Source organism: Heloderma suspectum, chromosome W, assembly GCF_057233095.1.
Source record: "Heloderma suspectum isolate Gila_16-S chromosome W, 16-S_ref, whole genome shotgun sequence".
Classification (NCBI taxonomy): domain Eukaryota; kingdom Metazoa; phylum Chordata; class Lepidosauria; order Squamata; family Helodermatidae; genus Heloderma; species Heloderma suspectum.
The window spans coordinates 47655525-47670468 of NC_139475.1; the positions used below are offsets into that span (position 1 = coordinate 47655525).

The 14944-nt window shown below is 46.7% G+C and overlaps 2 protein-coding genes across 7 annotated transcripts in view; one reads left to right on the forward strand and one right to left on the reverse strand.

Moving 5' to 3' along the window:
- LOC146333988 (protein FAM174C-like) overlaps positions 1–14427 on the reverse strand; it is a 76869-nt gene extending 62442 nt beyond the window's left edge. For 2 of the 4 annotated variants that reach the window (XM_084825354.1, XM_084825356.1), the window contains exons 1-2: positions 13692–14427; positions 7049–7165 (exon numbers count right to left, since the gene is read on the reverse strand). In XM_084825354.1, coding sequence (XP_084681480.1) covers positions 7049–7165; positions 13692–13966 — 392 coding nt within the window. In that variant the 5' untranslated portion in view covers positions 13967–14427. Of the gene's footprint in view, positions 1–2423; positions 7166–13691 lie in introns of those variants that run through there. The other 2 variants (XM_084825357.1, XM_084825358.1) reach the window with 2 other exon arrangements.
- LOC146333989 (ATP synthase F(1) complex subunit delta, mitochondrial-like) overlaps positions 13570–14944 on the forward strand; it is a 39275-nt gene continuing 37900 nt past the window's right edge. Inside the window, exon 1 of one of the 3 annotated variants that reach the window (XR_014786444.1) lies at positions 13570–14941. The gene's annotated coding sequence lies outside the window, so the exon portion shown is untranslated. The remainder of the gene's footprint in view (positions 14942–14944) is intronic. The other 2 variants (XR_014786446.1, XR_014786445.1) reach the window with 2 other exon arrangements.

Here is a 14944-nt window from a genome sequence, read left to right on the forward strand (position 1 = left end):
TGGCAGAGAATTCCGCCACGGATTCCAGTGATTCCAGGATTCCCCCTGGAATCCGTGGCGGAACAGCCTCCTGTCCTCCCACCCCCACGCGGAATCCCCCCGGGACGGTACTTACCTGGGGTGGATTCAGCGGCGACGAAAAATATTTACGCAAGATAAACTGGCGAAAAATAGGGAACGCAAATGGCGGCTGCTGTAGCCACCGCCATTTACGTATGCTGGGGTTTTTTTTTTTACCCACCTGTGCTAGGCTACGTAAATTCTTATGTACCCTATCACGGCTGCAAGCCAGGACGGCAATGGCAGCGGCAGCAGCCCGGCCACGGCCGGCCAGGAGACCAGCTGCTGCCGGAGCCGCCGCTGCCGGAACCACTGGCCGTCGAGGATTCCGGGGGAGGGGGAGGACCGGATCGCCTCCCTCCCCCTGTTGAGGATTCCAGGGGGAGGGACGGAGTGCCTCCCCCCCACTGCAAAAAAGTAAGTCAGTTTCGTACATCCCTATTTCTGACCATTCTCATTCTGTTGCAGAACCCAGAGTCAGAGAGACCACGGAGTGAAGGAAAAAGAGATTCTTTATTTAACGCGCGGGCTTAAGGCTGGAATCATTTCCAAAGAGCCAGGAGCCCCGAAATACATCAGCACATTGTTTTTATAGACATTGTGACACATAGGAAACGGCTCCTCCTCCCCCTCCCACGTGGGGTTGCAGTCCTCAACATTTCTTCTCCCAGCACCATTGTTCATAATACAAGAACGGGGTTATAGGGTAGCCATGATAAGGAGAGAACAGAAGAGAACAGCAGAGAACAAGATATACAATTGTATGACCTTTGACAAGATAAGGAATTCCTGTGTCTCGTCAGCTTACAACAATATATTCAAGGGAGAAAGAGCTCAGCAAGAACATGAAGCATGAGACTGCATGAGGCTACTTAGTCTGACCCCCGATATGGCTGCTACAATTCAATTTGATAGAAGAGAAATTGCTTCCAAAAAGAAATTCAGTGGTGAAGAAACTTTGGAGAAATTCCTATTATTATTATTTACATTGATATCCCACCTTCCATCCTCTTGCAAGGAACCTAAGATGGCTTACATGGTCATCCTCTTCCTCCTCTCCATTTTATCCTCCCAACCCTGTGAAAGTCAGTGATTGGCCCAAAAGTCACCCAGTGAGCTTCATGGCTGAGTGGGGACTCAAACCCAGCTTTCCCGAGTCCCAGTCCAACACTCAAACTACAAGACCACCTTGGCTCTCATCTTATTTCTCAGTGGCCCCAATTTGCCAGGATAGCTGTTGGCATGCAGCACCAGAGTTTGCTATTAGCGTGAGCGGCAGCTACAGAGGCATCTTTTCTGGATTCACCACCTCTGTCTGTTCGCGCTCAGCCATTTGACCACAGCTTCCGAGCACTGGTTTGGGCCAAGCTCGGCTTCCTCCAGCGCAGTGCTGAGGAACACCTCCGAGGTGGAGGGGGATGGGAGGGCCCCCAGCAGCCCTACGTGCCTCGGCGGGAGAACAAGGAAAGGCATCGAGGCACATGAGCCGGGAGACACGATATTCCATATTCCAGGCCTGTGAAATATAATGAAGACCTGAGGGAGAGGGAGGCCACTCTCTGGTTTAGAACGAGGCTGTTATATTTAGATAAGGGAAACGGGAACGTCCCTGGTGGACGTGTTGAGAGTACAATATTTTCTGTCTAATGATTCCATTATTGGGTCTAATATTGGGCCAGTATGATGTAATGAAGACCTGTGGGAGACGTCATGTTTTGCCACATTAAAGCCCCATGCTTGGGGGGAGGGGGGAGGGGTAGAAAGGGCTGGAGGGACTTCAGATGTGGTGGCACATTTCTGCCCTTTCATCACCACTCCTCCCTTCTCTCTCCAGCTTCTCTCTCCCCCCTCTTTCCTATCTCCCCAATCCTCCCCCCTCCAGTTTCTCTCCCCCCATCTCCCTTCTCCCTCTCTCCCCCCACTTCTGTCTCCAGCTTCTCTCCCCCTTCTCCTTTTCTGTTTCTCCTTTTCTGTCTCTCCCCCCCTCCTCTCCCCCCTCCTCTCCCCCCTCCCCTCCCCTCCCCCCTCCCCCTTCTCCCTCTCTTTCTCTCTCTCCCCTTCTTTCTCCCTCTCCCTCTGCCCTTCTCCCTTCTCCACTTCTCTCTCTTCTCTCTCCACCTTCTTTCTCTCCCCCTCTTGCTCTTTCTCTTCTCCCCTTCCTCCCCCCTTCTCCCCCCCTTATCTCTCTCTCCCCCTTTTCTCTCTCCCGTTCTGCCTTTCTCCCTTCTCTCTCCCCTCTTCTCTCTTTCTGTCCCCCCGTTCTCTCTCTAGTCGCCTTCTCTCTCCCGCTTCTACCCCTTCTCCCCCCTCCCTTTTCCTTTCTCTCTTTTCCCTGTTTCTCTCCACCCCCCGCCACCCTTCTCTCCTGCTCCTTCCTGCTCTGTTCCCCAACTACAAAGCAAGGCCTGAGTGCAGATGTCTCCCCATTGCCCCTGGCTCATTGCATACTGAGTAGAAGTAAGAGTTAAGTCCATAAGTCTGCCCATTTTGGGCTCCTGGAATGTGGAGCCCAATGAGGTCCAAAGAGGTGTCCATGCGAGTGAAGGAAGCCATCACTAGGCCGAGGAAACAACATAAACCCATCAGAGAGATAGCAAAAGCAGTGGGGGTGGCCAACACAACAGTTTGGGACATCCTGAAAAAGAAGGAATTAACTGGCAAGCTCAGCAACAGCAAAAGGCCTGGCAGACCATGGAAGACAACTGAAGTGGATGACCGCAGAATTCTGCTCATGGTGAAGAGGAACCCTTTCGCAACATCTAGGCAGGTCAAGAACGCCCTTGCGGAGGTAGGCATGTCACGGTCAACATCTACAGTCAAGAGACAGCTTTATGAATGTTAATACAGAGGCTTCATTGTATGAATGTAAATACAGAGGTGCAAACCACTGGTAACACTCAAGAACAGACAGGCCAGATTAGCCTTTGCCAGCAAACACCTAAAAAGGCTTGCCCAGTTCTGGAATAAGATCATTCTTTGGACTGATGAGACCAAGATTAACTTGTACCAGAATGATGGGAAAAGTATGGAGAAGAAAAGGAACAGCTCATGATCCAAAGCATGCCACATCATCTGTCGAACATGGTGGAGGCAGTGTTATGTTCTGGGCATGTATGGCTGCCAATGGAACCGGGTCACTGGTGTTTATTGAGGACCTGACTGCTGATAAAAGCAGCAGGACAGATTCTGAAGTGCACAGGGCTATACTTCCTGCTCAGATTCAGCCGAATGCTGCCAAACGGATAGGACGCCGCTTCATATTGCAGATGGATAATGACCCCAGACAGACAGCAAAAGCTGCCCAAGAGTTCCTCTAGGCAAAGAAGTGGGATGTTCTTCAATGGCCAAGTCAGTCACCTGATCTCCACCCAGTAGAGCATGCTTTTCACCTACTGAAGACAGGACTGAAGGCAGAAAGACCCACAAACAAGCAGCAGCTGAAAGCAGCTGCAGTGAAGGCCTGGCAAAGCGTCTCGAGGGAGGAAACTCAGCATTGGGTCATGTCCATGGGTTCCAGGCTTCAGGCAGTCATTGACTGCAAAGGATTTTCACCCAGGTATTAAAGACGATCCTTCAGTTTGAAATGACGTTGGCTTGCTCCATTACTTATGAGCCCCCAACGACGGGTGTGTGTGCATGCCACTGGCTGTCCTTCCTGAATGGTCAGTGCCCCACTTTTGCCAAACCCCTTGAATTACAGCTGGAAGTCCTGACTTCGCTCCCACCTGTGTGTGTTTCCTTTCAGCTTCGATGTGGTGGTGGACAGAGGCCAACTGCCAAAAAAGTTATCCTTGTTCCAATATTTCTGGCCCTGACTGTAACCCTTTTTGAAGCCCAGAGAATAGCTCTGAGCTGCGAGAAGAGTGCTTTTAAAAAAATATTTTCAAAAGCACGTCCATGTGAGAGGGAAACATTATGCATGCGCATGTGTGTGAGCGATGTGTGAAAAAGGAAGTCGAAAGAACCCAAAATGTATTCAAAGTGACCCACGAACCACAGAAGCATTTTAACCCCCTGATCTTTCCTGCGGAACACAACGAAAGCGGACAATTTCCCCACCACCACCACAAACTTTTATTTATCTAGCTCCTCCTGGCTCAACCTGGCACACTCCAGATGTGTTGGACTGCACATCCCAGCATCCCCAGCCACTGTAGTCCAACTCATCTGGGGGGGGGGGTACCAGATCTCCTCCTCTTCCCCCCTCCCACTCCAAAAATGAGCATGACCCTTGCTGATGCACCTCACCTAAGGAACATCGGAAGCTGCCTTCTACAGAGTCAGAGCATGGGTCCATCTAGCCCAGTACTGTCGACACTGACTGGCAGCAGCGGCCCTCCAGGGTTTCAGGCAGGGGTTTTTCCAGCCCTACCTGGAGATGTCAGGGATCGAACCCAGGACCTTCTGCATGCAAAGCAAGGGCTCTGCCCACCGAGCTATGGTCCTTCTGCTAAGGTAGCCCAAACAGTCCCACCCATAAGAGGGACAAAGTAGCAGCGTATCAGAGACCCCGATATTTGTGAATGTACCAAAATATTTTAGGGAGGGACCCATAAACAGGGTGGGCACCAAAAAGGACTGAATGAGCTGTGAGCATGCTCAGTGTACATGGAACGTCAATCGATTGGGCGGGGGGGGGGGGGAGAAATGGAAAATGGGGAGGGGGAATGGAGCATCTGGAACAGGAGCACTTCACACTGCAACATTTTGTTGCAGAGGCAGTGGTGTAGCAGTAAATGCCGTGCTGGCACTCGCCATGGAAGTCCCGATAAACACGCCCCCAAGGAGAGTCCAAACGTTCAGTTCGTAGGCTTGATCCTCTTCAGAAACCAGTTGTCGCTGTTTGCATCTCCACCAGGAGCAACGTAAGGCCAACAAGTCTGAATTGCCCATTCAAACCACACCAAAATGCTTCGCATTACAGCCGAAAAGAATACATTGTTGCCGGGAAAATTCATTTCCCCCCAGTGACTGTGAGAATTGCATCTAAGCTCAGAGAGAACAGGAAAGTCTGAGAAAGGTGGCAGAGGACAGAATGTCCCCGCTAATAAATAAGTCCTGGAGTGTCGACCCTCAGCCTTGATTCCACTACACCACTGTGCAGGGGGTCCCCCGCTGAGCAGGTCAACCCCCCAACACCACTACAAAACAGATTTCAGTTGTCCACAAGAGCCAGAAATGCCTGCTGTTTTGACCTTGGTTGATTTTAAAGGATTTGCACAGGCCTCGAACCTTTCACAGCGCGACCCTATGCACGTCTACTCCAATGCAAGCCCCACTGAGTTCAATGGGATTTTGTCCTGGGTTTGCATAGGATTGCAGCCCGAGATAAAGTGGGTGGTTTCACTGTCTAAAGCTGCCTTCCTTCACTCCATGCAATCCACCTCTTTGGGGCTGTAACTCCCATCAGAGCCAGCACAGCCCATCATCAGCAATGATCATTGTAAATCTTTGTAAACTGCCCAGAGAGCTTTGGCTATTGGGTGGTATAGAAATATAATTAATAATAATAATAATAATGGGAATTGTAGTCCAAAACATCTGGAGGGCACCAAGTCGAGGGAGGCTTGTTTGGCGTGTAAGGACTACACAACACGGCGTAAGTTAATGGACACAAACACACACGCAAACACACACGCACCTCCTGATGTGCCACGCTCCATTTTTAATGCTATGTTTTAAGCAGAAAAGGCGAGCAAGGATGGAATGTTCGTTTATTATTCATTAGCCAGAGATATGCTGGAGTTTCTCCTCCAGAATAAAACAAACCCACCAAAACACCACCCCACACCACATCGATCAGTTAAAGAAAAGATCTGTCCTCTTGACTTATTTGGACTAAAATGCATTGCCAAGGTTAGACGACCTGGTGTCTCCTCAGTGTTTTGGATTACAGCTTCCATATGCCCCAGCCAGCATGGCCTACAGTCAGGCAACATGGGAGTCCAAAATGCCTGGAGGGCAGTATGTTGCCTACCCCTGACCTACACCCACATGAGCCTGCCTGGGTATTAAGATCTCACTAAGAGCCCACCAGTAGGATCAGTTCGGATGCCACACACTTTTCAGCGGTGGCCCCCAGGGCGTGGAATTCCACATACCTGGAGTCTGCTTGCGCCTGCAGTAAAATGCTGAAGAGTATTACAGCCTGATGCCAGCCATGATTACTGTCAGGAATGAATCTGAGCATGTGGAGATGTCTGGCAGCTCAGATTCGGAATGGGAACAGCCAGAACAGAGGGAGGCACCCTCCCCAGTGAGCCAAGATACGGCAAGACTTTCTTCCCAAGGCCTTGACACACAGATGTCCCAGGCTAAACAGCTCTCCCATTCCTCCACCATGAGAACCCAGGTTTCGGAGGAGGAGGAGGGCGAGCGATGTGACTTGAGGGATGCCAGAGTCCATCGCAGAGCAAAGCCGGAAAAGATAGGGGCGGGGCTCAGACGCTCTGCTAGATTGGCCGCTCATGGAAGGCAGCGTAGGGGGAAGCCACCCGAAGGGAAAGGCATCCCTGCGAAGCAAGTCTGGCCGAGACGTTCATGCCCAGACTGCTGGCAACTTCTCTAATGTCTGCTTCAGCTCCTCTATTGAGATTCGTAGATTCATGGATGAGTGGTTTCACTGCAGTCTGAGTTTCCTAGAATCTGCATTTGTAAAGAAGCTAGTTATTAACTAATAAAGTAGTGTTAGCTTGAAGACTTGTTTCCTGGAGTGTGTTGATTGTGAAGAGAGAAGACAAAGAAACATGACAGCTACTGGGTGGTTAAGTCCCACTGATCTGAACAGACCTTATTCCTAAGTAAATACACAAAGGATAATGCATAGGTTTGCACTGTCCCTCTTTAAATGGAAAGTACATTAGCTAGAGACTTTAAGTACATCCTTGTCTGTTCCATCATGATCTAATCCTTCCACAGGATTTGAGTGTTACAGGTCTAGCAAGAATAACTTGTACCACTGCAACAACAGAAAGAGCTTCACACTTACCGTCTCAGACTCCTCGTTTCAAAGACCGTTTCTTCGTCGCTCTCCAGAGAACCCATCTCCATGTGAGCGTCAGAGTTCAACAGGAAGCCGTACTTTTTCCAAGGAGGTTTCCTCTTCCTAAGAAGTTAGTTTGCCATCAGATGCAGCAACATACCAACATTTCTCGACATTTTATACACCATGACCCTGTTGCCGTCTCTGAGCCTAAGCCAAGAGGTTTTGTTATGAGGAGAAGGCGAAATCACCCTCACCACACCAGTGTGACAAAATGAGTAAAACATGAATGGGCTGACTGCAACCAAAGACAGATACGGATATCCAGGAACAGAGCTTCAAGGGTGCAATTCTACGCATATTTAGACAGAAAACAGCCCTACAGCTCCCAGCATGCCCCAGCCAGCTGACTAGGGCATGCTGGGAGTTGCAGGACTTTTTTCTGTCTAAATATGCCTAGAATTGGACCCTTAATGATTAAATGCGGAAAAAAAGGTCAAGAATTCCAAATTACTGTTAGGGCACAATCCTGTCAGGATTCCCCTTTTGCCTACTGAATACTCCAATAGCCAAATCAACACTCAGACAAAAGGGCTGCTTTCCAAGGCTTTAATTCCATTTACCCTAATGAGGCATACAGATGCAAATTGCTACAGACTCAGAGAACTACAAAGGAACAGCAATCTAGGGGTTCAAAGGGAAACTATGTCAGTTGATCTCTGTTTGGGGAAAGGGCGGCAATTGTCTGAACTTAAGGGGTGAGAGGGGAAGATTTCCCCCTCTCTCATGATGCTTCTGGGCACAGCTGTTGACGTCGAGTTAATGGGGCTGAGCGCCGAAGGTCGGACCCTGCGATCTGCACATCACGTCTAAAAGACGTGCCTGTGTCTGCACATTGCGTCTAAAAGTTCAGGTTGTCCTTCCTTTTCCACACCTTGTTCGCTGTCACTCCCAGGGATGTGAGCAGGGGGGGCTCCCCCTCCAGCTGCGCCTCTGAAGTCTGGGAAAGTTCCTCCCCCACGAGTTGCCTCTCTTCCTCAGAATCAGAGCTGCTTTGGGACTCTATGGGCTCAGATACAACCCTGACAAATCCTATGGAATGTGCCCTGGGCACTCATAAGCCTCTGGACTCGGATGTGAGTATGTAAGCTAGACGAGCGTTTTCGCCCATCTACCAGAGCCTTCAGGGATGGGGAGGGAAGGAGGCTGGGGTGGCCATAGGATTTCTCGTATAGCTGCCACCCCGGTCCCCTACCCACAGCTGGGACCCCCCCTTTTCCCCGTCTCCACACTCTGTTTTCCAAGCACAGAGAGGTAGTCGGCGGGGTTCTCTCTGTGCCTGCTATGAGGGAGATGGGGAGGGAGCAGGGAACGCGGTTTCCTGTCTCCGAGCTTAGAGTCAGGGCACCTGACAATCCTATGTCCCTTAGACACTGTCTAAGGGTTAGAGGATTGCTCCCTTAATATCAAGCCCCAACATTTATTTTTTTAAATCGCAGACGGTCATCAAAGATTGTTCAGACACACAAGGAAGTGTGGCCCCGCTTTCCATAAGAACTGAAATAATCACATATTCTCCCCCTCCCTCAGTTTCTCTTACCTTCCTCTTTTATTTATTTGCTTATATTTTTAATCAGCCAAAAGGGCTCCCAGAGCGATTTACATGCAACCAACAAAAGTAGGCGGTCCCTGTCCACACAACACACAAGGAAAAAGGAATGTGGAGGGAAGAGGGGAAAATTAAGACTTTCAGTAGGGTTGGTGGAATGGCCCTGCTCCGCCCTCTCAACTCATTTTTTGTGTCTATTTCTAGATTGCAAAACCCTTAGAGAAGAAGCCTTTCCTCTCATTCTTCTTTTTTTATTATCAACAGTTCAAACAATATAGAATATAATCAAATTGATCAACAAAACCAGAAAATATCACAAAGTTCCCAATAACACAAAAGGCTGTACATTCTCTTTTGATTCTTATTACACCAATAATGACCACTTTTCTATAAATCTATTATTTTGCTGTCTTCCCTCTCTAACCCTTACTATATTAGTTAACTTAACCATATACGTATATTATTTCCCATACATTGATAATCCAGTCATCAACTGTAGGGGCTTTCGGTTTTTTCCAGTTTGCCAATATCAGCATTCTGGCGGCTGTTAATAAATGCACTATCATCTCTATGTCATCAGGCAGAACAACTTCTTTGACATAACCAAAAAGAGTAATTATTGGATCCAAAGGTAGTCTATATCCTGATATAATCTCAATTTCATCTGTTATCTTTAGCCAATAATCCTTAATCACTGGGCAAAACCAAAAAACATGGGCCATATCTGCATTAGGCATTTTACATCTCCAGCACCTGTTATCACCCTTATGAGAAATGTGGTTAAGCCTTACAGGCATTAAATACCAGTGGAATATAAATCTGAGAAAAAATTCTTTCAGGTTTGTGCTAATAGTCCGCTGTGATATATTATTCTACATCCAAGTCCAGGTACCTACTGGAATCAGACAAGTTAGTTCTCTTTCCCAGCTTTTCTGATAATTATTAATTGTAAGATCTAAATCTAATAGAACTTTATAAAGCTTACTTAATAGGTTTTCCTGATTATGTATCATCAAATTTTCAAAGGTGTTTTTTTCCCAAAGAGGTGCGGATTTCCTTAGTAACCGTAAGGCTATACTTCTAAGCTGTAGATACTGAAAAAATAAAGGTTGGGAGTATTGCATTTCATTCCGTATTTGTTCATATGATTTAAATGTTTTCTTACCTACAAGTGCGGTTATTTCTATTAGCCCATGATTGTACCGTAAAGACAGATTGCCTAGTTGCGTTTCAGCTATCATCTCATCATTATACATCATAGCTGTTAATGGAGATAAACCCGGACTTAATACTCTTTTTTATTGAAACATTATACTGTTCTAATTCAGTTGCTCTATCTGGATTAAACCATGTCTTCAAATACATAAGCATAGCCGCAACATAATATTTTTTTATGGATGGGAAGGCTAATCCACCATCTTGATTGGTTTTATTAAAGGGGTTTTTTTTGGCTACTCTTAGTTTTTTCCCATTCCAAACAAGATCTAAGAACATTGTTTGCCAGTCTCCAAGTATCTTTTGTGGGACCTTTAACGGTATCTTTAAGAACAAAAATAAAATTTTTGGAAGTACCACCATTTTTAAGGCAGATATCCTACCCATCCATGAAATATGAAGCTGGTTCCAGCGAGCCAGGTCATCTTTTACTTCAAGCATGACCTCACGATGATTATATTCTGTTAAGATATAGATTTTGTGTAATCCATACCCCTAAATATCTAACTGGAGTATCTTTCAAAGGGATTTTATATTCTTTGGTAATCTTAGTTTTTGTAGAATTATCCATATTGAATCCAATCCACTCTGATTTTGTAATATTAATTTTATATCCTGATACTTGACCATATTCCTGCAGCAAAAATAAAAGTTTATCATAAGTATTTCCTCTCATTCTTCTTAAAGTATCACGTACATAAATGTTGCTATGTAAAATAACTATATAATGACTAGTACAGCCACACCCTTCCTTTTTCTTATTAACTTCTCTCTTGGTCATGGCAGTTGTGCAGATTGGGCCCAGAGAGTGAGGGCAACCAAGTGAGTAGCAGTCCCTTGGAGAGAGAGAGGAAGGGAAGGGGGCAGAGACACCTTGTCCAAAGCGCCCCCAACAAAACCCAACCAACCTTTTCTCATTCTTCCTCATATTTTTACACCACTTTCCTGACATTTTTTCCCCTCTTCCCTGCCCATCCCTTCTTCTTTGGAAGTCTTGTCTTTAAAAAAAAAAAAAATGTAAGCCTGTGGGGCAGGGAGTCTCCTGTTTTGTTTATTATATGTAAGCCACTCTGGGGGGCTTTTTTGGCTGCGGGGGGGGGGGGATAATTTTTTTTTTAAACTTTGAATAAACAAAGAGAGAAGAGGGGAGGGACAGAAATAAGGGGGGGCTTGTCCAAAAAGCACCCCCTACAAACCCAGCCAAACCTTTCTCTTTCTCTCTTGTATTTCTGCACCACTTTTCTGACTTAATTTTTTTTCTCTTCCTCTTCCCTCCCCGTCCATTCTTCCTTGCATATCGTATCTTTTTTTTAAAAAATGTAAGCCTGTAGGGCAGGAACTGCTCTGTTTTACTTATTATATGTAAGCCACCCTGGGGGGCTTTTTCTTTTGGCTGCAAAGGGGGGGGAATAAAAAAACTTGGAATAAACAAAGAGAGAAGAGGGGAGGGGCAGAAATATTGGGGGGGCAGCTTGCCCCAAAAGCACCCCCTACAAAACCCAGCCAAGACTTTCTCCTTCTTGTATTTCTGTGCCACTTTTCTGACTTTTTTTCCCCCCTTCCTCTTCCCTCCCCGTCCCTTCCTTGCATGTCGTGTCGTTTCTCAAATTGTAAGCCTGTGGGGGGGACTTCCAGTCGGAGCCAATGTCACCCTTGCAGCATTCCGCGGAGCCTCCGGGGGACGCTATCTCAAACAGCTTTTTAAAAGGTTGAAAAACCTTTTTATCTCTCCCCTGAAATGAAAAGGGGAGGCAGGAGAAGCACCTGGATGAAGTTTTAGAAAAATAGCTCTCTCTGCATAGTAGCAGGGGGTCTGGACTCCAGGGCTAGTCTACCAGAGCTTAATCATCGCTCAAAGTTGTTTTGAACCTATCTAATTAGGAGAAATTAGGGCTGACATGCTCCATTGTAGTTTATGGATTAAGGAATACCAATAATATTTGAGGAACGGATTAAGAAATATCAACAATATTTGAGGACCCACAAGATTTGTTTGAAGAGAAGGATGGCTACATCAAGGCGAATAAAAGGATCTCCGCCTACCCCCCACCCCATACCTCCCTTGGCAAAGGTTTCGAGAACCGAAGATACAGGGGAATTACTTGCTCTGATAAAAACTTTGTCTTCGCAATTTTCTGAACAGGCTAAGAGGTTGGATACAATTCAAAATTCCATCACTGCCCTGCAAGGGGCTGTAGATTTAATCAACACTTCTTGGCAAAAAATGGAGGCGAAGGTTAATGAGCTGCAAGATCGGGTGGCAGGGAATGAGACTACGTCACAAGCTTTTCCCAACAATTTTTCTGTTAGAATCTCTCAACTGGAGGCTTTTGCGCGCAGGGCAAATGTACCTATCATTGGTATTAAAGATCTACCTGCTGATGTAAATTTGTCTACTTTTGTAGATAAGCTCCTGCATGAGATACTCCCTGTGCCATCTGATTTATTCATTTGATATTGAGCAGGCATTCTGTGTGTCAAATGTCAAAGGGACTGGTTATATGATTATAGTCCAATTTGCAAGAATCTCCACAAAAAACTATATCCTGCTTTTGGCAAGAGAGGGCGGAAATCTTTTTTGGAAACAAGATAAAGTTATGTTGTTTCCAGATTACACCAAAGAAGTTGCCGATAAAAGAAGACAATTTGGCAAGGCGAAAAATATAGCAAAACAAATGAACTTGCAATATCACTTAAAATATCCTGCTACATTTTGCATTTTTTCTGAAGGCCAGATGAAGAAGTTTCTAAATCATGAAATAGCGGAGGTGTAGCTTAATAGAAAATCGCGTGAGATTTCTGTTCCAGCCCCATGAACTGGAATCTACAAACGTTTGTTTAGCTGGCTATGTTTAGTCTGTAAGATTCAGGCTAGGCCAGAGATAATTGCTCACACACACACACACATATATACATATACACACACACACACACGTCTTTTATTTTCTTCTCTCATTTTTCTTTCTCTCTTTTCATTAAATCCTTTCTTTTTAAAATGGATATGATATACTGTACTTAAATTTACTGTTTGAGGGTGTATAGAAATGTGCACACTCATTTATATATCTAATACAAAATACATTAGTGATTGTTGTAAGGTTGCTTTTAAGCTTTATTATTATATAACATTATAAAATCTATTAGTGATTTGTTATTACTATTATTATTTATCCTTTTTAATCTCCTTTTTATTACTATTATTATTATTATTATGAGATTGGTTAGTAAGATTTTTGGCTGGTTAAATGGTTAAGCTTTACTATTATATGTTAGCTGAAGGGCAAATATATGGTTACTGGAAATGAATTGGAGGCCTGCTTCCTTGCTATAAGACTGATATATTGAAATGTAAGGTTGATTATTTATGCTGTATTGAATTGTAATATTGCCAATGTTAAAGGTATAATTTTTAAGTAGAATGAGATTTGAAGTTTCTGTGTAATGGAGTTTAAAATTAATCCTTTTAAATAACTTTTTATATATTTTTGTCATACTTTCTTATTCCTTCTCCTTCTTCTTCTGTTTTCTTTTTTTTCTTTTGTTATTGCTGTGTCCTCCTAAGAATACTGTATTGTTGGGAAATTGTAGTTACTGATTAGGTTGTTGGTACTGTTTATTTCATTTATAAAGATAAAAAATAGAATAAAAAGTATTTTTAAAAAATTGTAAGCCTGTGGGGCAGGGATATGTTGTACATATTATATGTAAGTCACTCTGAGGGGCTGGGGGGGGGCCCTGCGGAAGAAAATGAAATTATTATTATTGTTATTATTAACAACAACAACAACATCTTCGAATGAGCAACCTTCTTTCCCTTCCCCTCACCTCAGGGCGCGGCCCCCGAGGTAGTAGAGGAGCCCGAGGCCCGCCAGGCCGGCGAGGACGTAGAGCGCGCGGTGGAGCGCTGGCAGCCCGAGTCCCGAAGGCGGCGGCGACGCCCCGGAGTCCGTGGTGGGCCCGGGCCTGGCGGCGGGGTCCCCCGCCTGGTGGCTGTCGTGGATGTCGTGACTTTTGCGGCCTAGTGGCGACGTCGTGGCCGGCGACGTCGTGGCCGCCGCCACGGCCCAGAGCGCCAGCAGAACGAAACGCGCCGCCGCCATCCCTTTCCTCTTTTTTTAAGAAAAGCCGATTCTGAGGTAAAAGTCGGCCGCGCCGAAAGTGGCGGCCGGGGGACCCGGTGCAACGCCTGACCGGCTTTCGGTTGCAGCCCCACGCCCGGCACGCAGAGTTCTGGCCCCCTGAAGGTAAAAGGCGGTGATGATGATAACGGAGCATGCAGAGTGGGGCTCAGCCAACCGCGTGGGGTGGGGTGTCTTGTGTCTCGGCCCCGTACATGCTCCGGTTTGGGGTCGCGTTCCTGCCCCGCAAATGGCGGTTCCCTATGAAAAGCGGGGCTGCGAGTGATGGCTTTTCTTGGGCCTTTTTCTTTCTTTGCATCTCTATGGGCCCGAGGTCATTAAAATGACCTTTCCTGTTATGTGAGGATTTATGGAAAATGGGGATTTGCTTTTCAGGGCAAAATTTGCGAGGGAAGAATGAGCAGAGCTCCGTTAGTCGCCTCGCAAAAAAAAACAACAACTACAGACCCCATACAACATGGCGGCGAGGCCGACAGGGTGCGCGGCCGGTGACGAGCGCAGGGCCTTGTGGGATATGCAGTCCGTTGTGCCTGCTGCATTTTTCCCCAATGAGCTCACAATGCATCACGGGTGAGATAAGCTAACAGGAGTTGGGCAGAGGGCGGCCTATGAGTAATGGGCGGCCATATGCGGGGAACGCAATCCGGCGTCGAGGCGCAAAGCACCCGACGCAGCGTCTTCTGGGAAACCGGCGCCCTGTTTCCCGACATGCCCTGCGACAGAACCACCTATTTCCCTCGCGGGACCTGCTGGGAATTGTAGTCCGGGCTTGGTCGACCTCCTTGTCCCCGTTCTGGCTCAGTTTTGCCCTTAGTTCGCCGCTTCCTCGCCTGTGCCGTGGCGTTGGGTTCCGAGCGTCCGGCCCGGCACTATGCTGAGGCGGCCGTTGCTGTAGGGCAGGCCCAGATGGCCTTCACCTTCGTTTCGCCCTCTTAGGTA